Source organism: Melampsora larici-populina (genome assembly GCF_000204055.1).
Source record: "Melampsora larici-populina 98AG31 unplaced genomic scaffold MELLAscaffold_15, whole genome shotgun sequence".
NCBI lineage: Eukaryota > Fungi > Basidiomycota > Pucciniomycetes > Pucciniales > Melampsoraceae > Melampsora > Melampsora laricis-populina.
Window position 1 is genome coordinate 67,895 of NW_006768779.1, and position 26,199 is coordinate 94,093.

A 26,199-nucleotide genomic window follows, 5' to 3' on the forward strand; every position below is an offset into this window, starting at 1 on the left:
ATTACAACATTACCAGTACTTCGAAACTTGGATTATGATTCAGAAGAGCCTTTATGGCTGTTTACGGATGCTAGTGGTAACGGATTAGGGGCTGCACTATTCCAAGGAGTTCAGTGGGATACAGCCTCACCTATTGCATATGAAAGTCGAACCATGAATCCCGCCGAGAAGAACTACCCCGTTCATGAACAGGAACTCCTGGCAGTGATCAACGCGCTCAACAAGTGGAAAATGCTGCTTTTGGGCATGAGGGTCAATGTGATGTCAGATCATCATTCCCTGACGCACCTGATGACTCAGAGAAACCTCAGCCGACGGCAAGCAAGGTGGTTAGAGACCTTGTCGCAGTTTGACCTGGACTTTAGATACTTACGAGGTCAGGACAACTCAGTAGCAGATGCGCTTTCACGGCGGGACGATATTGCTTTATGTGAAGTTAGAGCGACGTTGAGAGATGAAGAAATCCAAATGATTCAAGACGGTTACGCAACGGACAAGTTTTGTCTTAAATTGAAAAAGGTGGTACCACTGAGAGAAGACTGTGTGATGAAAGACGATTTGTTATATCTAGATGGTCGATTAGTCATTCCGCAAACTGACAACCTGCGCCATGAACTCATATCACAAGCTCACTCAGCCTTGGGCCATTTAGGTGTGTTGAAAACGTTAGCGCGGCTCCGTAGCACTTTCTTTTGGCCAGGTATGGCGAAAGAAGTTGAAGCACAGTTAAAAGCCTGCGACTCATGTCAACGAATTAAGGCACGGACTACAGCAACTACAGGAAAGCTTCAAACATCGGAAGTCCCAAAGAGTCCCATGGAATCTATTGCAATCGATTTCATAGGACCATTCCCCAAGATCTCAGGGTACGACATGATTTTATCCTGCACATGTAGGCTAACGGGCTTTGTCCGCTTAATCCCAACTTCTCAACGTGACACAGCGGAGCGCTCAGCTGCTCGACTTTACACAGCGTGGTCTTCCATCTTCGGTCTGCCGACATCCATCATTGGAGACCGGGATAAGGCCTGGACGTCACGATTCTGGCAACGTTTACACGAGTTACTAGGAGTAAAAATCAATCTTTCTACCTCTTATCACCCTCAAGCAGACGGTCGAAGTGAACGTACAAATAAGACAGTCGGCCAAATCCTACGTCACTATGCAGCTGAGAAACACGGTAAGTGGTTCCAGTCCCTGCCGGCTGCAGAGTTTGCCATCAACTCGGCTGTCAATGCTTCCACGGGAGTGTCACCCTTTCACTTTGTATATGGCCGCATTCCCCGTCTTTTCCCAATACAGACGCCTTTAGAAGACGATGCAGACGACGTAAAGCATTGGATAGAGCGACGTCAAGCGGAGTGGGCAAGTTGGAGAGACAGAGTGTGGTGTAGTCGGGTAGAGCAAGCTTTGCAGTATAACCTTTGACGTCGAGAAGGGTCACATTTCAAGATTGGAGATCAGGTTATGGTTGACAGTGCAGACCGACAACACGTGGTTGGAGGTAACTTTAGAGGTACTAGTAAACTTCGAGCGCGCTACGATGGTCCATACAAAGTGTTGGAGGTATTGAATTCAGGACGTGATTACCGACTACATTTGAAGCCCAACGACCTCACATACCCTGTTTTTCACATCTCAAAGCTCAAACTCTACCACTATGACGAGGCGGACCAAACCGACATTGCGACCATGAAATTGGTCTCGTCACAACCGGAATCAACCCCAGGAGAGTCTCGAGAGGAGCCCATGGGGCAAGCTAGGAATTGTGACGAGGGGGTGTGTATCAAATTAGATGCGCTAGCACCCCCGCAATGTGAGTCTTTTATTTCTTATGCACCCTGTAGTAAAGAAAACATTGGCAAGCAATTTCATCTCCTAAATAACAGTACCTCATCGCTTGACGATCGCCTAGGACAACAATATTCGAGACAAACAATTTCACTTGCAGCCAACAAATTGGCTTTGTCAATTCCGAAAACAACCCCTTTAGGTCCGGGAATTGGAGCCACTGGGGCATGCTAGGACAATTGACAAGGGGGTGTGCATCATTTTGACGCGCTAGCACCCCCGCAATGTGAGTTCGATAATTTTTTTTCCCCTATTTATCCTTTGTGAAACGGCTGGCAAGCAAAATTATCTCCTAAATAACAGGTAATCAAATGTGACGAACGGTTTGGACCTCAAGGAATCTCACAAATAAAATGCATTATGTTACATTAAGACAAGACTCAAGAGCTTATCGACGCAAGACTCAAGATTCAAGACACGAAAGACTAAAGACATCATCAATTCATGTTTCATTTTTTATTTAAACTTATATATCAAACAAAAAAATACAAAAATATCCTTCTCATCAAATTCAGGACCTCAAGAACAAATCAAAAAGATTTCTATCATTTTGACGACTTCAAATCTTCTTATGACTTCTTTTTTTTATTTTTATTTAGTTCTCTCAATTACTATTTTTTCTGCTTTCTCAGGGACGAGTTATGGTCACATTTATAGGGGCGAGTTATGCCAATTGTCGTGTTTTTTTTTTCTCTTTGATAATTATTGCGGACAGTTAGACTTTTGTTTTTAGGAGGGAAGGGTGTAAGGAGTACACAAGTACAGACGGGTGTTCATGGGATTATACATTATGGGATTAGATAAACAGAACTATACCTTTTGTCTCCACGCCCGGTTTCAGAAAGTCCTCACTCCTCCGAGAGCCTTACTTTGGACTTTCTGGAACCAGGTGAGCATATGGCTTTTCTACTTGTTATCATTTGTTTTATTCTTTTATTATTTCTTGTTACTGACTCCTCCGAGAGCCTTACTTTGGACTTTCTGGAACCAGATCGTAATACATAACAAAGTTCCAAGTTATTTCGCTCTCGTGAGAGTCGTGCCGGATTAACCTCCGGACCCCAGTGAAGGTTTCAACTGAAACCTTACACCCCCGCTGTCAGATTATTTTTTGAAGGCATTTGAATGGGACAGTAGAGGTTTGCCCATTGGCAACTACTGAACTCATCTGGTCATAATTCAGAATGTAACTAAAAAAGGAACATTGGATTGCTCCCAAGATTCAAGTTCCTGTGCCACTTACTATGCACTGAATGAAATTTTATCCATGAACATTAGCCTTCTACATTTATGCCTGAAGTAAAGTGAACATTGTTCATCATCCTATGTTGTACATAAGTTCACACTGTAAATTTAATTCATTGGGCATAAGGGCGGGCTTGCCCGCCTGAGGTCTAGTTAAATAAATGTAAATGGTAAAACCCCCCACCTTGAAGCAAATACTCAGCATTTATGCCTCCCCTTAGGGCTAGACATATAAGTGCTGAGTTCCGCTTGAAAGCCGGAGGCTTCAAATGAAGGAAATTGCATAAGATATTAATCTATAGTCATGACTCATTTAATTAAAAAAATCAAAGACCAAGCAAATGATGTAAAGAAGAAAGATAATGAAGGTAGCTTTGATTAAAGAAGATAAATAATCATAAAGAACATCTATATATATTATATGCAGAGATTTAATAAGGATATCCATGATTACTTAAGAATAAGAAAATAGGAGAAAATATATTGAGAAGATAACAAGAGAGTAACTACTCAAAATATATGCATTGGAAAATCACATGAGTTCTATATCAATCTTCAATTATGAAAGACAAACTGAAAATGAAAATAAAGTAAAAAAAATAAGAAGATAGGAAAGGTAGTGATTTTATCAAAGCAAATGAAGATATAATAGTAATCGCAAGCAAGTATTTGTTATTTGCCTATCTTCCATATATATATGAGTAGATTGAAATCATATCAACGTTGAAGTCTATTGTATCAGAAGAAAAAGAAGAAATATTAGTTAAGTGATACCAAAATCAATTCATGAAAAAAAGAGAGGGGAGGGAGGGGGAGGAGGGGTGGAGAAAATATCAAAACAAGTGTCAGCAAGGCGTATGGTAGTATGTGGTTTATTGTTCTTAGAGCTATAGATACCATGATATGTTGAAATATATATGCTATAAAGTTTGCTTGACTGATCATATCAAAAGAAGTAATATATCAATATATGATGAAGTGAAGGGAAGAAGAATATAGAGTATTCACCACAGGTTATCACAAACAATGTACTAATAGATTCAGTCTCCAAGTATATTGGCTATAGGGATTTAAGAAGCTTTTGAAGAATGGCGGAAATTGGCTAGGTTCCTTGGAGGCTTTTATACCTCTCCATGGCCGTTCATAGACGCATCTCAACTGAAGCATGACAAATTATATAATTTCATATTTCATCATGTGAGATTGGCTCGTGGCAACCAATGCAATGAAAAAACTTTTTACATCATCAATACATATATTTATTCCTGATCTTCAATAGATTTCTGTAAACCATTTCATATCAAATATCAAATTTATGACAGAATTGAAAGGCTAGACCGATTGATCCAAAGATTGATTATAGATATTTTACGTAATATATTTTCCAATATTCTACAATTGAAAAAAATCAAGGCTAGAATATTACATAAATTTTTCAATAGATATTTCAAAATCAATTGGAATTTAAACATTGAATATTCTAAGAATCAAATTAGCTACACCAGGGGTAAACTTCCTTGGTGTCGTCTGTCGCCGGGGACGTTTCTCACTGACATGTTTGTGTCGTGGTGGTTGATGTTCTATTATCCTAGTGGGATATGTCGACAAGGGTTCACAAGCCGCTACTCTGATTGTGCAGAGTTTGAAGCACTGCGGAACACTGTATTGTTCTTGACGAGTTGAGCTGACTCGAGTCGAGAGGAGATTTGAGAGCGACTCGTCCCCATACATACACGCTCAACTTCACCAAGATTTTTTTTCAAATTCAAGACCCGAACTTGGCCAAATCCCGCTTAAGAATCCCTGCGGTACCGGTGGCTGTAACCGAACCAATTATTGGCCAAAAGCACCCACTCGTCATCAACACATCCTTCATTGTTACATCACCGACTGGTTCGCACCATACCAACTTCAGCCATCTTCCCCTTTCACTAATGACCAACACGACTGCGAAATTCTCAACCCGTTTCAGGTCAAGAGCTTGGAAAAAGCAAATACAATATATCAAGGTTCAAGAAATCATCATCCGTCATCAAATCATCAAAATCAAAATCAAAGCTAATTTCAAACAAAGGAATCGAAGATCGAATTCATCAGGATGACATCGAATCTAAATTCAAAATTTCAAAATCAAAAAAAAAAACCTACAATCAATGATCAATGAGTTAATTCTCATCTGTTTGGTGTTGTGCAGTTTTTCGAGGATTTTGACCCTTTTTTTCGTCAAGTTTTACTTTTCAGCTCTCTCCTCATGGTCTGGACCCTCATCAGCCTCGCGGTGACATCGGCAGCCGATTCGCTCTCAGAAATACTTGATTTTGTTTTCTCCGTTTTGCTTCCTTCCAGACTTTCTTTCACTTACTCACTCACGCGAAGCCGAGATCACTTAATCGACCTTGAATGTAACTCTGTGCTCTTTGCCCTCTATGTGTTTGTAAATTAACTTGAATTTTCTGCTTCCGTTAGAATTTCATCAACACGCTGATGCGCGGGTCAAATGAGAGTGTTGGCTATGCGACGTACAAAGAGGACCACGGATTAGGCTTTTTACCAAGGACTGAGCAGGTCCTCCGGCACAAGCACTTAGGCTCAAAGGGAATTCCTTTTCGGGCCATGTATTGCGTTGTCAGTGCACAGAGTTCTGGTGATATAATGGCACACCTCCTAGATCATAGCTTGTCAGAGGCTCATTTGATCATTTCTCACATTATCAAATTTTGACAAATCAACAATTAAATTATCGTGTTCTTAGACAAAAGTTCATATCGAAGAAAATCTAAAAAAAAAATCAAATCGAGTCAAACAAAAAAGAGCTATTTCCAGAAGTAGAAGATCGGAAGAGGAAGCTGCGAGGTTCCAGTGATTCTCCAATTCCTTGTGATTCAGAGAAGAAACTCGAGGTCCGAGAACCATTGGCAGGTCCTTCCCAGGCCAGCGCCACAGCCTTGTTGGGTGGACCAATGGGTTCGCAGAACATCAACAGAAGCGCTCTCACTACATATCAATCTTAGTCCGCTGGCACTACCAAAGGAAACAGGAACCGATGTTGGCAGTCTGCCACCCTCAAGTGCCTCTATGCGCTGTTTGGACCTTCTTGGAGTAGGTACCTGACTGTCAACAGCTCAAATCTAGTCAATGTTATTACTCGTCATTTCACCGCTCACTGCAACTTTGAAATTTTGGGTGAGAACAAAGGCCAAAGCACGACCCGATGGCAGCAACTTATCCACAAAGCTGTTCAGGAAAAATCCAGCTCATACCCCCTCGACGTCTTCTGTTCAGCTGATGGCTTTATTGAGCTATTACTCGCAGACATGGCAGACAACAAATGTACTCTCAGGCCATTATTTCAACACAACATAGTGAAGACCATATCTTGTCTTCGGAATTCAGATCACCTCCGAGTGAATAACCAACGTCAAGCCACAATTCATTTGTTGCCGGCCACCTTTACCTCAGCCAACATTGCATACTCAGATGTTTCCCACGTGATATCTATGTGGATGACTGAAGGCTTTACAAAGGAAGGAGCTTTATGCGAAGATTGTCACCCAAAAGCGCAGAGAACAGAACAACCTGTTCCTAATCCTTCATTTGCGAAAAATAACATTCAAATTGTCATTGATTCCCAATCAGCACCTTTACATCTATACTTCTTCTTAGATGGTGTTGTTGGAATGGATTCGGAAGAGCGTAAAAGGTACCAGGGCAAAACAAATTGGCCAGCTCGAATGGAACTTGGCGGTGTCGAATATGTGATGATTTCACGCGGATACTGGGCCCATTCCCATTACTGGTGTAGGGTAGTCAGGTCTGTTGAAGGGATTCTTGGTGTTTGGCATTTTGACAAGCGTGAGAATGCAGGAATCGCTCAGCTTGAAAGTGCGGACGTAACCAGCATAGGTGGTTCTTCATCTAATACTAGCTGGTTGTTTTACTCACGTATGCCGCGTGAAGACAAGACAGTACATATCAAAATATCAATTCGTAGTCTTATGAAGGTCTTCCCAAAAAACCACTCGACTATTCCCTTCCCTGTTCCCACTTGTAGATTTCCTTTTGGAGGAGGACTTCCTGAACATCATGAATATCAAGAAACTAACAAATCTTTGGAACACAAGGAAGGAGCTGATATTTTCATCAAAGTCAGTCCCAAAGAGGCTGCAATGATTGATTTGAAAGCAAAAGCAGAGGACATTGCAAAAGCTGTCCCAAAGGCGCAAAACCCAGCAAAAAAGGACGTTGAGGACGCTGTCCCAAAAGAGACCAAAAGTGAAGCAGGTTTGTGTTTAACTAATTATTGATTCTTGATTGCAATCACTAACTTGTAGTCATCAAAATCAACCAAAGAAGATAACTCGTATGGTAGAAGCAACAACCATAACCAAGGAGGTTTTAGAGGAAAAAGAGGAGGAGGCCATGGAAGAGGCCATGATAGGAATAATCGCTACCAATCAGACTACAACCATTATAACCACGACCATCATGACCACCATGATTGCCATTATGCCCGAAATGACAAAGGAGAATCAGGCAGTCGACACCGTGGCGGAGAAGACGGATGGTACCCTAGTCGCTCCCATCGCTCACAATCACCACCACCACAAGATAGATCTCCAAGATATTATGACAGAAAGGATAGCAGAGACGAGAGACTGGATGACTACAGAAGTAAGAGTCGGAACCCAAAAGCCCAGTCAGGAGAAAATATGAAAAATGAAAAGAGGAAGTGAGTTAACATACACATACAAGTCTTCCCAATAATCTTTTGCAATGAAGCCATATGTTTTTTTTGGATTTGATTTTTTGTGATTTTTTTTTATTTTTTTTATTTTTTTTTATTTTTTTTTATTTGATTTGATTTTTTTTGATTCAATTTGATTTTTTTTGATTTGATTTTATTTTTTATTTTTTTTGATTTGATTTTATTTTTTTTATTTTTATTTTATTTTTTTATTTCTTTTTTATTTTTGTTATTTGATTTGTTGTGTTTTTTTTGATTTGTCTTTTTTGATTTGTTTTTTTTGATTTGTCTTTTTTGATTTATTTTTTTGATTTTATTTTTTTGATTTTATTTTTTTGATTTTATTTTTTTGATTTGTCTTTTTTGATTTGTTTTTTTGATTTGTTCTTTTTGATTTGATTTGATTTTTTTTGATTTTATTTTATTTTTTTTATTTTTTTTGATTTTATTTTATTTTTTATTTTTGTTATTTGATTTGTTGTGATTTTTTTTGATTTGTCTTTTTTGATTTGTCTTTTTTGATTTATTTTTTTGATTTGTTCTTTTTGATTTGATTTGTAAAAAACGAGTGGTGGAGACCACAGGTCTCTGCTTTGGTAGACCCGAGTGTGATTTACATACAATTGATGTATTGTTGCAAGATTGAGATTTACATATGATTCAAGTTTTTTTAAAAAGATTTGAAAAGAAAATTCAACCAATCAATTGATCACTCAAATCAATCCTCAACAACCTTGACTTCACCAAGACTATTCTAGATCATCATCATCATCATCAGATCAAATAAATCAAGTCAATCAAATCGAATCAAAACTCAACTTCATTCAAAACATTCAAGACAATTTATCATCTAAGAAACTCAACCCTGACTTCATCAATACCATCTAAAAAGTATTGCTTTTGACCAATATTCAAGACTTGTTTTCTCATCATCAGTATTTGTATATCAACTTGTTCATCAATGGTACCTCTTGGACCAGTTCTGGATAGTAACTCATCTGATACATTATTTCAAAATTTAGAACAATTAAAGTTATCATTGACAGATCAAGATTCATTAAAATCAAGATTATGAAAGGAAGATGGAAATCACTTTGAAAACTCAATCCAATACCAACTCACACAACCGACGATTATTAACACAAGTAACTGAATTAATTATTAAAAGTGAAGAATTAGCAAAATCAGAAACTGACTGGAAACTCTTATCGCAAGTTGAAAGAAAAGAAAAAGAACTAATAAAAACATCATTTGAGATTGATCAATTGAAAGTTTGGAGATTCATTGAATGCTAAAATCAGTACATTGGTGCATCAGTTATCTTTGAATGAGATTGAAACAAAAAACCTCAAAGAAAAATTAAATTTATCTGAAATTGAAGTGGAAAGCGATGAAGATCGAAATGAAGATCAAAATGATTTAGATAAATGTAAGATATTAATTCAAGATTTAAAATCACGATTAAAGTTATGATTGGCCAATGAAGATTTATTAAAATCAAGATTAAATGAAGAAGAAAAAGACTTTGAAAGGATGGTCAAGGTCCTTTTGAGAACTTCATCTAATGTGACTTTACACAAACAACGATTATTAACACAAGTAACTGAATTAAATATCAAAGATAAAGAATGGGCAAGAAGAGGGACTGAATTAAAATCTTTATTGGATACTGAAAGAAGAGAAAAAGCTAGAATGAAAACATCTTTTGAGATTGATAAATCAGAATATCAGATCAAATTAAATTCATTGGAATTTGAAATCAGTAAATTAAGAAAGCAATTGCCTTTAGATGAAAAAATGGAAGAAAAATCCAATTTGTATGAAACTGAAGTAGAAAAATTGAAGATCGATTTAATGAATTCAGAAAATCAAAATCAAAATTTGATAGAAGAATTGGGTATTTCAATGGTGAATTTTGAAAAACTTGTAACTGAGAACCAATCACTTTCTCATACTCATCAGTAAGCTTTTGGATTATCTCAATTTCAATTAAAGAATTTTGTTATACTGATTCCCTTTACCTCACAGCTTTGTTTTGTTGGAAGAAATTTAAATAAAAAATATCAATCAACTTTAACAAAATTAAATAAATCATCTTCAAAAGTCAGTGAATTGGAAGAGCAAATCAGAACACTTGATAGAGAACTAAAAAATCCACGTCAAGTTTCAAGCAAACATTTGGATTCATCATTAGATTCTTCAAACACGATTAACACCAATTAGATTTCAGGTGAAAGCGTAAAGAGATCTAAAAAGGTCAAAGTGCTTATGAAACCACTTAATAGGTCTAAAAAACCTACATCCACTCAAATTCAATCAGTAAGTGTATTTCCATCAAACCTTTCTAGATTCAAGAAGATGTGTAACTGATCTGATTTGAATTTGTTCATTGAACAATAGAAGACAAATCAAAGTGACAAAGTTGGACTAGATTCAGATCTTGAAGAAGAACAAACAGGCATTGATTTAAATCGAATGATCCCCAATGATGGATGGATTTTGATTAGTGGATGTATTACTAAACCAAATCAACCACCTTTGGTTGATACTCATAATCCATATTCTGAACCTAATCCGACCACTTCATCTGGATCATCTCGCACAATCAACTTGCATTTTACAAAACAAAAAGATAATCAAACTAAACCGACAGGAAAAAGAAAAGTCAATACTATAGATATAACTTCAGATGATGATGAAGATAATGTAGGACTTGATAAAAGGAACAGAGAAGATGAAGATTATAAAGAAGCACATGTGAAGAAGTCAAGGGGTAGACCAAAGAAACAGAAGATAAATGAAGAACAAGATGAGGTTAGGAAAGAGAATTTTATATCTAAAAATATTGTTCCTAGACCTAGAAACAAAGGAAAGAAGATAGTGGGCAAAGCAGGAATTGGAGCAGAAGTAGTAGCGGTAGATGGTGGTGGTAAACACGCAAAAGAAGGCAAAGATAATAGTGGTGGGTGGGATTGATGATATCAATACTAAAAGGTTTGTCAATTTTTTATTTATTTTTTTGGATTTCATTTAAGACTTAACATCCTTCTTTTGTTTAGGGGTTGTGAATGATATAGATAAGGTAAGATCTTTAATATTGAGAATAAAAGTGGCAGTCAATGTACATAGCTGTGATCACTCATCACTTGGAGAGCAATCAATACCACCTATGCCTCAAGCAAGACCAAATGAGGCCCAAGAGGGTCATAATCCTCATCAACACCAATTGTTTGAATATCACAGAAAGTAAGTTCAAGTTGAACCCCCAAGCCTTGGCTAAATCTATGTAGCAATATCAATTCAGCCTCTGAATCAACTTGTCTCTCCCCAATTCTGACTCTGATTTAAACCCATCATCTATCCTGGACAACAAAGCCAATTGGCTGAATCACTCTTGAATTTTGATTCAAGCATCTCTGATACAAATGATCTGGATTTAACATTCTCACTCAGTCTTGCAAGAGGATCAAAATTCATGTCACTTCCCATCAAGACTCAATTTCAAATCAATCAGATTTAACAATGACACAAGGAGCTTGATGATGCCATCATAGATACTTCAGCTTATTGTAAGGCACACCAGGAAATCAAATCCAGTTACTATCAAAGGATATAACAGGCGCAGACTCATACATGAGTTCAACAATATTTGACACAACCTCAACCTCACCCACCCAAGGTCTTGTACTCTGCAAGCTTCTGTAGGCACTGTTGCTTCCTACTGGCTGTTGTGGCAACTTAATCTTCTCTCCCTCTTGAGTCAAGGACTTCTGGTATTGAGTAGAAGACTTAATCAATGACTATCTAGAACTTCAAGATCAAGCTTTATTACATCTTAAATTCATGAAGAATGTTACAAAATGAAGATGAAGAGTTAGTTTGAGTGTTATTAGAAATTAAAGTTTTGAAGATTGTTACAAATGAAGACATGAAGGATTATGTGGAAATTAGGGAGTTGTTCAAATGAGGATTTATTGGTTGCTTTGGGAATAAGTGGTACATGACTTGAGTTTTCTTTTGATCTGCTTGTTAACTCTCCTAGACAGGCAACACGCCAGTAAGCAACTAGGACTAAAGTGGTTAGCACTTTCAAATCAATCTCTTGTTTGGCAATGTCGGGGATGAGAGAAAGGAGGGCTTTGGGGGGGCTGGTTGGCAATTGGCTTTGTTGACAGGAGCTCGTGCTTCTAGCTTCTTTGATGCGCGCAGTAGTGTCTTCAGGCACGTTGTAGAACTCCTACGCAGTGTAGCGTAGGCTGAGCCGGAGAGGGGAAGAATCACCACTCGTGAGACCGGATGAAACTCAGGTGCTGTGAAGCTGCCCTCGTCCTTCAAAAATGATTTCGAGATTTAAGATGAGGTGTCTCTACTCTCACTTCTTTGTCTTTTTAAGGTTTCCCGAAACCTATTTTACACCACACGGTTGGATGCGCAGCACTGAGCGGAGTCTAACACTATTACACACAACTCTTCACGAGTTTGTAGTATATGTAAACTCAAGTTTGTTGATTTCCGCAAGGTTGTAACACACTGGTACAGGTCTGGGATGAATTTCTGACCCCGACTCGACCCGGCCTCGACTTGGATCAAGAGGCGGGTTGTTGATGTGATTTTAAAACTTCTAATTCTTTTACAATGTCCCGACTAGATTGTGACCAAGCTCAGCCTCCACTAATCTTTAAAAAACACTACAACAACAACAATTCTTTTAACTACTTTTGAAAACAAACAAACAAAGTAAGTCTTTTAACTCTTTTCTTCCGCACAAAATACAACTTCAAATAACTAGTTATCCTTCACAATGATAACAATTTTAACACTTGATTTTTTTTATATAGGAACTTCTCGAACACACAGATTTACTAGCACAAAGCACACACTGAGAACGATTTCTCTTCGACTGAACAGGACCACGAAAACGAAGACAGTACACTTTGATTTGAATCTACTCGATTCGTACACACACAAACAAACAGACACACAATTGGACACAAAAATCCCATCCACAATAATTCGATACTCAAAATTCCCTTTCGAACAGCCCTTCTTATACCTTTTGATTCCTCAGTTTCATCTCATTACGCGGCCTCAATCTCCAACCTCAACGTTTTCCTCCGACCGATTGTTCTCGAAACCGATTTATCATTTAATCAATATGTAAGTGTTTTTATTTCCTTCTCTTATCTGTTTTCTTTATATCGCTCATCGTTTCAAATTCATTTCTCTTTTCTTATTCTCAACCCCTTCTAGTTTAACTCTCCATCTTCGATCCCAGCCTCTTTCAACTGCAGCCTTCAAACTTTCACATCACGGCTACTTATCTCGTAACTGATTCCTATCACACGTCATTTCAATCTCAAAGCTTGATCTTACACGCCAAGAGGTGAGTCTTGTAGGTTCATTCCTGATTTGCTTTTTGATTTCACGCTCTACTAACATCTTTTCTCTTTATCTTTTCTAAGTAGATTCCCCAAAATCAGTCTTCCTATGTCATCTTTTGAATTCGATCTAAATCCCTCATTCAAATTTGAACCAAAGTGAGTCTTGGCTTATCCCTTTCATAGACACACCTCCGATCCACCCGCTTCTGACCTCTGAATTGTACTCTTCTCTGTATGTAACTCGTCTTCTCCAACTATCTCTTTATTTCCATACTTTATCTCCTCGATTCCAGCTTTTCGTCCCTTATTAAGGTTTACTTCACTCTTATGCTCTCCACTACCTTGATGATACCCTTTTGTTATTTTAATTTTCTATCTTTGATATGTATTTTTCTCAATGTGTCTTGTCTCCGACTTGACTCCTTTACTTTGCTTTGCTCAAATCCTCGATCTGTATTATATTCACGTTATCATTCTTTGTTTTAAACTATCTGAATCACTTTGTTATCATGTCTGACTTTGTATGATATCACTTAAGAAAGTTGAAATGACACAATAAAGTTTTCTGGCTACCTTTGTTGACTATCATCTTGACCAGAGCTTCTCAGAGCTTGAAATCTGCTCTCAGCAAGTAAGACTTTGAGCTTCTCAAGCCCTTCTTCGTGTATATAAAGGTGAGGGTGATGGTGTGTTCTGATCACCACATCCTACCCCAACTTCAAATTCGTCCCGAATCAAGAAACTCAGTGATCAGAGCACATCATCTTTCCAGTCTTGATTAACTTATTTAAATCTAGTGTGTTATAGCGCTCCTCTTAATCCTATCGATGCTCGGCCTCTTTTACTTAAATGCTGATGTTTGCCTTTTAATGCTCTTTACACTTATCTTTCACACCCTTTCTAGCCCCCAACTTCCATACTAACTTCTCGATCGAACTTTTAGTTACTCATCTTTTAATAAAAAAAACCTCAACAAGTTTGTCTCCCATCTTTACCTATTGATATAGTCCCAATATCAACGATGCTCTCCTTTTCCTTACTGTACTTCGCTTATCCTTCTCACTCCTCTAGCCGCGATGATTAACTTAAACCCAGCACCCCATCCCGTTGAGTGCTCTACCTGCTTCGAAGCCGGTCGCAAGTGCACTTGGATTGTATTTGAATCTTTGATCCGCCCGCTTCACGACGCTTGTGACCAGTGCGCTCGACGCCAGGTCTGTTGCGGTACGTAACGGTCATTTATCTCTCGTGGCTCATCACTAGATGTGTTATTTATATTGTTGTTCCTTGCTCATCTTAGACTGGCCTACTCCGCCACCAACCGACGCCAACGGCGACATTCTCGTTAATGTCGTCGAAGGTAACCCTTACATACCGGGTCGCCCAAACGAAACCGACAAGGCTCGTCGCATTCGAGTTGGTTCTTGGGACTCCAAGCCTGACAAGCCTCGTAACGTCAAGTTACAAGAGAAGTGGCGCCAGGACTTGTTCATCTGGAACAACCGAGGCAACACACCCATCCAGCCCAATGTTCCGCCTCCCAAACCCACCTCACCTCCTTCATCCAAGCCTCCTAAGACCCCCAACAACCCGCCACGCGCCACCCGCGAAGCCTCTGTCCCCGCCATCGAGATCTTAGACACCCCAACTCCAGTCAATCCCCCTGACCAACCAGTTCCTAACCAACCCACTAAGCCTGCTACTGTAGAGACCCCTGTTGTTAATGACCCTGTTATTAATATGTCTTTAGATTGTTATAGCAGCTTTTGTTAAAAGATTTGGTAAAGACTCTGATACTATTTGGTTTGTTGAAAAGGTGGATGAGGTTGAAGAATTAAGAAGAGTTGGTACTGCTAAACCCAAAGTTCCTAATTTTGAATCTACTATCTGTCTCACTAAATCAATGATGGATGCTTTGTATGCTCATTGGGCTGAACATGACCCTTACTCTGATGCTGAAAGTTCTGCTTGTGTAAATGTTGTTAGAAATTTTAAAAGACTTGTAGCCAAACATTTCCTTCCTTCTTCTACTACTACTCCTTCTAACTCTTCCGACAAAGGCAAAAAACATGCCTTCAACCAAGATTAAAATTATCTTATGTTGTTTTCTAAAAAATATCTATTCTTATCTGTACTTCTAGCACATTATTAGCCCCTTGTTGTTATTTTTCCCGTCAAATCATTAAAACCAAAAAAATCTTATGAATAATAGTTGTAGTAGGAAAACTCTTCAGAAAAAATAGTGCATAAAAAAAGAACCAGTTTTAATTGGAACAACTTGAGTGTGCCCTTTTGCATTTCTTTCTTTCTTGAGCCACCTCCCCCAACTTAAATGAAAACTTCCACAGTAACCTTTATCTTACTTATTTCTAACTATTGTAAAAAAGACTCTCCACATCCTGATCATATGACAAAACTTCTAACTTCTTTATAAAATTGTAACCGCAGCTTATGAAATATTTTGATATTAATTTCTTATTCCCATAATTCACTAATATATGTAAAAAATCCCAAGTAACCTCTAATCTAGGCCTTGACTAAAAAATTCACGCACATCGGATTCTGTCCCGACTGTAACTTAACTAATTCGCAAGAAATAATTATATCTAAGTATCCAATAAATGTAAGTTTTAACTAAATTCCAAAGTTGGTCCGCCTAATCAAATGCGCACTCTGTGTTGAACTCCAATACTAAAGTCTTCAATATGTAACATAAAAATTTCTGCTTCAGTAATCATTCAATTGTTTTGTTTGTATAATCCAAAGTATCCACCACCCTCAACATTCCAACACCCCCATATAAGAAAAAGAAAAGAAAGAAAAGGAAAAAATTGTGCTGTAGTAGTAACCATTTTATAATTGTATTTTGTAATTGTTATGCCGCTTTGATTGTTTAATTGTAATGCGCAGCCTCTCCCCAGACCCCCTACTACAGACTTGAATTGTTTGTAATTTGTTTTAATTTGATAATAATTCGATTTAATTTGTTTATAACACTGATATTCCAATACCTGCCAACTATTCCGCCATCCTCGTCAATCCTAACCCGTCCCCAAAAGAAGAAGCAGAAACATATCCATAACACTTCACTAATTGATAACTCTTGATAATTTAATATATGTAATTTTAAAGGTTGTAACTTGTAAATTTAATTGAAATTTTATATGTAGTAGTAATCCATTTATTTGTTTAGTTTGACTTATGATTTTATCAATTGATTTGTCCCACTGCAGTCCCCCTACTACACATGTAATTATTGTTTTAACTATCCTACCAGCCATCTAGTCCTCCATCCTCAACAAACCTGTCCCGTCCCCAAAAGAAAAAAGAAACATATCCATAACTCTGACTTGATTTTATATTGATGATAATGATTTTAATTTGACTATTTTGATTCATTGTTTGAGTATCGTAATAATTTTGTACGTAATTTTTGTTATTTGACTTATAATTCAGTTGTGTTGTTAATGTACTTATGTTTAACTATCTGTTCATGCCAACTATCCTCCATCCTCAACTGCCCATTTCCAACCGCCATAAGAGAAGAAAAGAGAATAAAAACTTGAATTTGAAATTAATTTTGAAACATAATAATATCAGAAGAAAGAAATTTAGAGAAATAGGTCTTATAGCAGTAATCCATTTTTGATGTTTGTAATTTTGATTTTGACTAATTGTTGTTGTATGTAACTAGTACCCAGCCCGTGCCCCCTGCTATTGATGTTGTCTGATTTAAGTAAAGATAAAGTTAGAAGACCGTAATAAAGAAAAAACGTAACACGCCCCATGTACTGGAGTAATTTTGATTTTTAAAGTAGTATACCAATTCAATTTTGATTGATTTGAATGTTGAATTTTGTGATTTAACTGTTTGTGCCCGCCCCTACCCACCACTTTTTGTTGTTTAATTGTAATAACTATAACTATCCATTCCTGCCAACTTCCTCCATCCTCAACTACCTATCCCACACCGCTGACTTGAAAAGAAAGAAAGAAAAAGAAAGAAAAAGAAACTGATAAAAAAAGAAAAGAAGAAAACACTGAAAAAAAAAGAACAAAACTTTGACAAAACTAAAATTGAGATTAAGAACACTGATTTGAAATTAAGCACCAAATTTATTCTATATACACCACCAAGTCCCCATATTAACTACTAGTTGGTGATAGACATTCAAGGTTACTTGGATTTTTTATATACTGAATGCCCGTTGCTTCACCAACACTCCTTATAACCTTGATAACCCTTCACCGTAAAAATTCTCCACATAATCTGGAACTGCACTACTATTTTCACCTTGCACCTCCTGCTCTAATTTTGCCAGCTGCACTTCCAACAATGTTGTCCTCTTCTCTTCTAAATTCAATTCCCTTTCCCAATTGCCCTCATCAGGATTACAAACTGTGAACCGAGTCCATATTCCCCTCTCATCCCGCAAAGTCAACCTTTCCCCTATTGCCTTCCCAAATTCAATTTGTGCTCTAAAATCCGTAAGAAATGGCCGTCCTAGTAAAATTGGACATTTACTTTCTTTAGCTACCCAAAAATGTGCCACACCTTGAACCCTGGTGCCAACTACTACGTCTACTGCTTCTCCAATGCCAATCAACTCAGTTCTTTGACCACCTATACCCTTAACACCAGAATTGATAGATATCAGCCCCTTCAATCCCAGTTCTCCCGCCACTGACTCTGGTATAATATTGATTTGAGATCCAGAATCCACCAAGGCCTTCACTCTCTTCTTCTTCCCTCCCAACATAATGTCTAAGTACCCCAAAGGACGTGAATATAAAACATCTTCATCTTCACTTTCACTTCCGCTAGTTGAACCATCATCCTCCAGACTTCCAGTAGCCACTTTTAAAGGTTTGATGATTCTAGGTATGATCACCCGCCGTTTTGAAACTTGTTTCTTGACATTCTCGGCCAGTGCTGGTGAAATAGCACACAACTCTCCCACCTCTGCCTCAATTTTAGTCTTCATGATTTTATCTACTACTTTATTCATTCCTCCTTCATAACCCCTTTCCACCGGCCTTTCAAATCTACCTCTAACTATATCCTGCTTTGTAACTCTTGGAGCCATCACAGTTGCCTTCTTCTTTTGTTCCACTGTCTTCCTTTGTTTCAATTCAGCTAATGGTATGTCATCACTACTATCATATTCTTCTACATGCTCCTCTAATTTCATGATTTCTTCTTCTACTTCTACATTGTCTTGTTGGATTGACACTTTCTTCTTCTTTGGGGCTTCAACGGGGTCAGCTTTTCCTCTTCCTCTTTTAACTTCTACATCATAAATTTTTGTACCTGCTCCCGCCATAGCGGCCTTGAATCCTCTCCTAGTAATACCTGGTGCCTTCCACTCCTCTAATACCGCACAATTAGCTCTTAATTCCCGGATTTGAGGGTCCCTACTTGTCTCCGTAGTCAAGATTCCTGTTACAGCTAATTTATCTGGTTCCTTTACTGGTGGAGTTTCAGCTTGAGTGTGAGTAGATCCTCCATTGAGGAAGGAGTTTGTAGCTTGCATAACTTGAAGAGAGTGATCAGCAACTACAGTCCTGATAGGTCTACTACTATCCCATCCAACTACTTGGCCGTTTGACAGGATATAACTATTGTCATGTTCTGTAACAAATCCGTCATGAATATCCCTTTGCTTGTCTAGGCACCTATTATGACCATGTCCTTCCTTGCCACAATAATAGCACATGATTGGCCCATCTCTAAAGACCTTCTCCCGAAACTCTCCTCGTGGAGGCCCATTGTTGGGTGGTGGAGGTCTGTAAGAACCGCTTGATGGCTGTTGATTGCCATTGTTTTGTTGGAATTGTCCCGCCGAATTGTTCCATTGATAATTTGATTTATGACCTCCTCTTCCTTGATTTCCACTGTATCCTCCTCTGTTTCCACCATATCCTCCTCTTCCTCTATTCATTCCAAAGTTGGAATATTGACCGCCATTTTGATTATTCTGACCAGAACCATTATTGTTGAAGTTCTGTCCTCCTTGTTGGCCTCCTCTAAAATAAGTTGAAGAGTTGAATTGAGGTGCTGGGTCTTGATTTTGAGCTGGGGGTCCGGAGTTATCTTGCCCAGAGTAAGAGTTGTTCTGGAAACCTTTATGAACATGATTATCCTGGCTTGTAACCAAAGGTCTATTTAATCCTCGCCCAGTCCATGCAGCAAACTGTCGAACCAATTCACTGATAGTTGCTTCATCCGCCAACTGTCCACCAATCTTCCTATTCAATCCCTCCATTTTCAGTCCCCGCCTCTCCTTGTCCTTTTGTACAACCTTCTCCTTAAGTTCTTCATCCTTCTTTCCTCGTAACTCCTCAAACACTAATTCGACCTCTTCTTGTAATACCATATGAATTGTCTTCTTAAGCACCTTCCATCCAGGCAGCCGGTGCCTTCCATCCCTTGTCCTTCTTAAATTTCCATCACTACGTAGCTTCTCCTTGATCTTCTTTTGCATGCCATCTGAGAATGCTCTGTAATAGTAGTTGCATATCTCATCCTCAGAGTCAATGTAATCATACTTCTTGAGATAGACCAGTATACTATCAAACTTATGTCTAAAACCCTCAAATTCCAACTTGGAATCAATACCACCATTGCTTTCAGAATCTAAAGCCAACTCCTTCAAATCTTCCACCGTGTACTTAGGCGCCTCCCTTATTGATGCATAACAATCCTTCATTTCCGTCTTCAATAATTTCCAATCCCATTCTCCTTCACCCCAACCCTTCAGCTCCTTGATTTCCTCTTTCAAATCTTTTCCATTTACAAAGGCACAAACTTGCATTGCCATATCAACACCACTTGCTCCATCCACATCTGCAGCAACCTCAAAATCCCGTAAGAATTTCTGAACATCATCGCCACGACTAAACCGTAATTCCAAATCTTGCGGTTCAATTTTGACAACTTTCTTCCTTCCCTTCTTACTCTTTTTCTTCTTCTTGATTTCCACCTCACTTTCTTCCCCTGAGCTTGAACTATCCTCATCACTGCTATCTGAACTTGAACTACTACTGCTTCCGTAATACTTCTTCCTGCCTTTTCTTTTACTTCCCTTCCTTGGCTTCTCTCTTGTGTCCTGCAACTTCTGCAATACCTTCTTCATATGTTCTGCTTGTAGCTGTGCCTCCTTCAAATACTCTTTTGCCTCTTGGATTGAAATTTTCTCCTCTCGTAACCTTCCGTCCTCGTACTCCATTGGCACTATTCCTTCTTTTGTTATTTCCCCTACACATTTTGTGGTGACATCATCCCCTGAATCCTCCTCATTTTCTTTCTTCTCCCTGTATGAATCTTGACCCCTTTGACGAGTTCCTTCTTGACCACCACTATTCTCGCCTTTACTACCCATTACAGATAAATTTTCTTCTCCCGAGATTTGTTTTGGGTTTGGAGATGCTCTAATATTATTTTGAGATGACATGTTGAGATTTGAGATTTTTACTAAGTTCGGATTTGTGATTTTGAGATATAATGACTTGTTGATTTGTTGAAACTACAATGCGCTGGAGCACCTGCGGAGACGCAGAAGTTGTTTTGAGTTGCCCCAGTGGAGTCACCAGATGTAGAACTCCTACGCAGTGTAGCGTAGGCTGAGCCGGAGAGGGGAAGAATCACCACTCGTGAGACCGGATGAAACTCAGGTGCTGTGAAGCTGCCCTTGTCCTTCAAAAATGATTTCGAGATTTAAGATGAGGTGTCTCTACTCTCACTTCTTTGTCTTTTTAAGGTTTCCCGAAACCTATTTTACACCACACGGTTGGATGCGCAGCACTGAGCGGAGTCTAACACTATTACACACAACTCTTCACGAGTTTGTAGTATATGTAAACTCAAGTTTGTTGATTTCCGCAAGGTTGTAACACACTGGTACAGGTCTGGGATGAATTTCTGACCCCGACTCGACCCGGCCTCGACTTGGATCAAGAGGCGGGTTGTTGATGTGATTTTAAAACTTCTAATTCTTTTACGATGTCCCGACTAGATTGTGACCAAGCTCAGCCTCCACTAATCTTTAAAAAACACTACAACAACAACAATTCTTTTAACTACTTTTGAAAACAAACAAACAAAGTAAGTCTTTTAACTCTTTTCTTCCGCACAAAATACAACTTCAAATAACTAGTTATCCTTCACAATGATAACAATTTTAACACTTGATTTTTTTTATATAGGAACTTCTCGAACACACAGATTTACTAGCACAAAGCACACACTGAGAACGATTTCTCTTCGACTGAACAGGACCACGAAAACGAAGACAGTACACTTTGATTTGAATCTACTCGATTCGTACACACACAAACAAACAGACACACAATTGGACACAAAAATCCCATCCACAATAATTCGATACTCAAAATTCCCTTTCGAACAGCCCTTCTTATACCTTTTGATTCCTCAGTTTCATCTCATTACGCGGCCTCAATCTCCAACCTCAACGTTTTCCTCCGACCGATTGTTCTCGAAACCGATTTATCATTTAATCAATATGTAAGTGTTTTTATTTCCTTCTCTTATCTGTTTTCTTTATATCGCTCATCGTTTCAAATTCATTTCTCTTTTCTTATTCTCAACCCCTTCTAGTTTAACTCTCCATCTTCGATCCCAGCCTCTTTCAACTGCAGCCTTCAAACTTTCACATCACGGCTACTTATCTCGTAACTGATTCCTATCACACGTCATTTCAATCTCAAAGCTTGATCTTACACGCCAAGAGGTGAGTCTTGTAGGTTCATTCCTGATTTGCTTTTTGATTTCACGCTCTACTAACATCTTTTCTCTTTATCTTTTCTAAGTAGATTCCCCAAAATCAGTCTTCCTATGTCATCTTTTGAATTCGATCTAAATCCCTCATTCAAATTTGAACCAAAGTGAGTCTTGGCTTATCCCTTTCATAGACACACCTCCGATCCACCCGCTTCTGACCTCTGAATCGTACTCTTCTCTGTATGTAACTCGTCTTCTCCAACTATCTCTTTATTTCCATACTTTATCTCCTCGATTCCAGCTTTTCGTCCCTTATTAAGGTTTACTTCACTCTTATGCTCTCCACTACCTTGATGATACCCTTTTGTTATTTTAATTTTCTATCTTTGATATGTATTTTTCTCAATGTGTCTTGTCTCCGACTTGACTCCTTTACTTTGCTTTGCTCAAATCCTCGATCTGTATTATATTCACGTTATCATTCTTTGTTTTAAACTATCTGAATCACTTTGTTATCATGTCTGACTTTGTATGATATCACTTAAGAAAGTTGAAATGACACAATAAAGTTTTCTGGCTACCTTTGTTGACTATCATCTTGACCAGAGCTTCTCAGAGCTTGAAATCTGCTCTCAGCAAGTAAGACTTTGAGCTTCTCAAGCCCTTCTTCGTGTATATAAAGGTGAGGGTGATGGTGTGTTCTGATCACCACAACGTGAGGTGGATGTTTGGGAAGTCGAAGCCATGGAATGCGTGCCAGGTTCTTAACGCAGTAAGGTATTTGGTAATTGTTGTGACTTTGACAGGCTCATTGGTTGCGCGCTGATTGACATTTTGGCCAGCCCAGATGTAAAGTGCTTGACTGTGTTGCACTATGCAGGGAATGTGCATTGTTGTTTCAGTTTGGCAAATCACTTGAACTTCTTGAAGCCGGATGACTAAGATTCAATGGTTGAATGGCTCCATTGGGCTCTAATCATGTGTTGTTGAGCCCTGGTTATTGGTCGCTTAATGTCATCATTGACTCTCAAGAAAGACTTGATGCATCTCATATTGGGTATTGGTCTGGCACGTGTGATAGGAAGAGTCAAGTCTTGTGTCAGCCAATGATGACTTATCCACTGTCCGACCATTTTGAAAAGGTAGCATGTGCTTACTTATTGAGTGAAAAGAATATAGCGTCCAGTTATTGGTATTGTTGGAAAAGATGTGGAATGACAGTGGGTTTGTGAGGAAGTGGGACGTATAAGATGATTTAGCAAGGGAAATTGATGTATAAAATGATTTAGCAAGGAAAATTTAGGAAGGGTGTTATGCAACAGTTGGAGGGAAGGGGGGATGCAATGGAGAGAGACTGGATCTTAGAGCTGATACATGGTTGGTTACGGGAACAGAAGGTAGTCAGTCTTGGGTGTGGAGGTGGAAAGGAAAATAAGGTAGCAACTCTTCCTCATAGATAAAAGGATGGCTCACCACTATGGTGTCAGCTTTGGTGGACACTTGACATCTTCCAGCCATTGTTTCAAGTCATCTAGGACAGCCACGTGGATCTGCAAATACCAAGGTTTGGAAGTAGGCAGGCCGTGTGAAAATGGGTCTGCGGTGTTGTCCAAAGTGTTCACTTGCCGTTGCTCAAGTTGGTAGTTGTTTTGAAATAGGATCCTGGAGATATTTTTCCATTCCTCGTTGACCCAGTCATCGCAGGAAGACATATTTTGCAGCACTGCTTTGGTTGTTATGTTGTCAGTCAACACTAGGAACCTTTCCCCTTTGAGAGGTTGCATCTTCTGTACAATGAGCAAACCCAAACAACCTGTAACCGTTTCCAGCCATGTGATCCCACACGCAGGTTGTCTGTAGGGTTGATCCCAACCTGGGTGCAGTTTGAACAGTGCCCAAGATTTACCAACAATGACGCCTATGCCAAAAGACATAGACGTGTCACTCACCCACTGATGTTGTTCACTACGCAAGTATTTAGTAGCATTTGGTTCGGGAAAGCGTTCAAGGCATTTTGCCAGATGTTGAGATCTCCCCTGACCTTGGGAGGCATTTTCCATTTGGCTTCTGGTTTGGACCACTTCCACTTCCAGTGGCGTCCAGACCGTAAGTAACATTGCGATTGTGGAGCAATGTAGGATACGTGGCTCAGACGGCTATACATCTTCTCCACTTCTTTGAACGTGTAATCTACACTACGGGAGGGTCGCAATGGTTTACAGGCGGAAACGACCGCCAGGCTGAAGGCCGTCTGCCCCTCCGCATTGATGGGCGGCCTGTAGCAGGCCCACTGAGCTCTTGCCTGCCAGGTGCCAGACAGCGCGAACAGCAGGCCGCAAAGTGTGCGCCTAGCAGGCACCATTAAACGGCCTTCAGACCGTCGAGGACATGTACGCCCCAAGGAATGCGCGCAAGCAAATCATTGGACCAAGTGACCCAATGGATATTTTATTGCGCTGCTCACACCGGTCTCGGATACCAAATGATTTGGCACGCTTGCACCAGTTCCAAACCACATGAATGCTTGCACTGGCCCCAACAGGGGAATGGAAATCCAACGGGATAAGGAAGGGCCGTCAAACAGCTCAAAGCTGGACAAGCATTTATTCAATTTCAATGTAATCATGAGAAAGAGGCAGGCAGTCAGGAATAAAAAATGTAATTTCCTTTGGCTTTCTATATATTGTAATCATCTGTGCCCATTCATAACCCTTCCATTCATTGGTAACTGTTTGTCCCTATACCTTGATGTTTGGGTTCGCCGGGCCTTGAGTCATGCGTGCCATGATGGCCTCCTCCGATGGCAAATCCAAGCTAATTCCTCTGTCTTTGAGCTCGTTAAAGAAAGTTGTTCCATTAAAGTACTTGCAGTCGTCATCAAAGATAATTTGATAGAAACTATGGGTTGGAGTGATGTCAGCAAGGTGCAAGAAGACAATGACAATGAAAAGGGAATATACTTACGCAATGGTGTAGCGCTCATCAGTCTTCAGGCACATTTTGGATAATTGCTTATCCACACACGCCCAGATAGATTTGCTTCCTTTGCCTCCTTTGAGTACAATCCTGGCTGCTTTGCGACGCTGACATTCATCGTACAGAAGATGACATTGATATAGATGAGTGACCACAATCATCAAGGTGCAAAGCAAATGGATTACAAGATACGCAATACGTTGTGGAAAGCAAAACTTGCTCCAACCTCATTCTTTTATACATATCATATTGCTTGAAGATCTCACTTTTTTTTACTCACAATCACTCGCAATCAAAGTAGTAGCTTGCTCTGAATCAGAGCAGAGAAGTTTTTAGTTAAATTTAATTCATTTTATTTTATCATTTCAGTTAAAATCTACAAAGACAACTATTATACATCAAGAAATACAAACAAAATAAAAAAAAGTATATGAAACAAAACAAAATACAAAGATAAGTTAAAAAGAAGGAAGTCAAAACAGAGGCAAAGAAGATTAGTCAAGTGATTATAAAAGAGAGTTGGGAGGAGAGAAGGAATTAAGAGAAAACTTACATAAGTGAAAGATTTAAATCGATTGGAGAAAACAGATCAATATCAAAGCGAAAGGAACCTAATGATGAGACAGTTTTTTTTAAAAGATGCCAAGAGGATTAAGAGAGAATGGAATAGTTCAAAAGAAGGAAGAAGAAGACGAGTTAGTATCAAATATAAGGAAGGAGATAACATAATAAGAAACTCACATTAGTAGAATTGAATCGGTCGGAGCAAAGATTTGAATGGGACAGTGATCGAGCTACTAAAATTGAACAGGGACTAGAAGAAAGAAGGAAGGTAGAAACAAATAAGTTAGTTAGTAAGAGAAGAAAGAATAGAAATACAGAAGGAAAAGATAGAAAGAAATAAACATACCTTAAAAAGAAAGAAGAGAATCGAGTAGAAATGGAAGTTTTAGCATGAGAAAGCCAAGAAAACATCGGTCGGAGCGAAGTAATTGAGAGAAAGCAATCAGTATACAGGTATAAGAAGGAAGGTATCGATTAGTGGAATCAAAAGTAAACAGAACAAAGAAGAAAATGAAACCAAACAAAGAAACATACCTGGGTTTGAATAGAAAACAATTGAGTCGAATAGGGGCTAAAATAAGAAAGGAATTGGTCGGAATTGAAGGAAGAGAAAGGAATCGGTCGGAGCTGAAAGGGGAAAGTGGTTGGATGAAAAGGAGTCGGTCGGAGTTTTGGGAGGATTGAAAGGTATAAGAAGG

General features: G+C 38.9%; 3 protein-coding genes across 3 annotated transcripts; all 3 read left to right on the plus strand.

The window, feature by feature from the left end:
• Window positions 1-7,262: 7,262 nt before the first annotated feature.
• MELLADRAFT_105760 (uncharacterized protein) lies at window positions 7,263-7,809 on the plus strand (the record flags this gene model as incomplete). Its single annotated transcript, XM_007409120.1, has 2 exons — window positions 7,263-7,381; window positions 7,428-7,809. 2 exons carry the CDS (start codon window positions 7,263-7,265, stop codon window positions 7,807-7,809), a joined length of 501 nt encoding a protein of 166 aa, XP_007409182.1.
• A 1,113-nt stretch (window positions 7,810-8,922) lies between these two features.
• Window positions 8,923-11,360, plus strand: MELLADRAFT_105761 (uncharacterized protein; the record flags this gene model as incomplete). The annotated part of the gene is made up of 8 exons (XM_007409121.1): window positions 8,923-9,054; window positions 9,113-9,269; window positions 9,327-9,801; window positions 9,886-9,943; window positions 10,064-10,159; window positions 10,241-10,802; window positions 10,900-11,086; window positions 11,216-11,360. 8 exons carry the CDS (start codon window positions 8,923-8,925, stop codon window positions 11,358-11,360), a joined length of 1,812 nt encoding a protein of 603 aa, XP_007409183.1.
• Window positions 11,361-14,297: 2,937 nt separating this feature from the next.
• MELLADRAFT_85630 (uncharacterized protein) lies at window positions 14,298-15,310 on the plus strand (the record flags this gene model as incomplete). Its single annotated transcript, XM_007409122.1, has 3 exons — window positions 14,298-14,445; window positions 14,522-14,925; window positions 14,972-15,310. The coding sequence occupies 3 exons, from the start codon at window positions 14,298-14,300 to the stop codon at window positions 15,308-15,310; spliced, it is 891 nt and encodes a 296-aa protein (XP_007409184.1).
• Window positions 15,311-26,199: the final 10,889 nt, after the last annotated feature.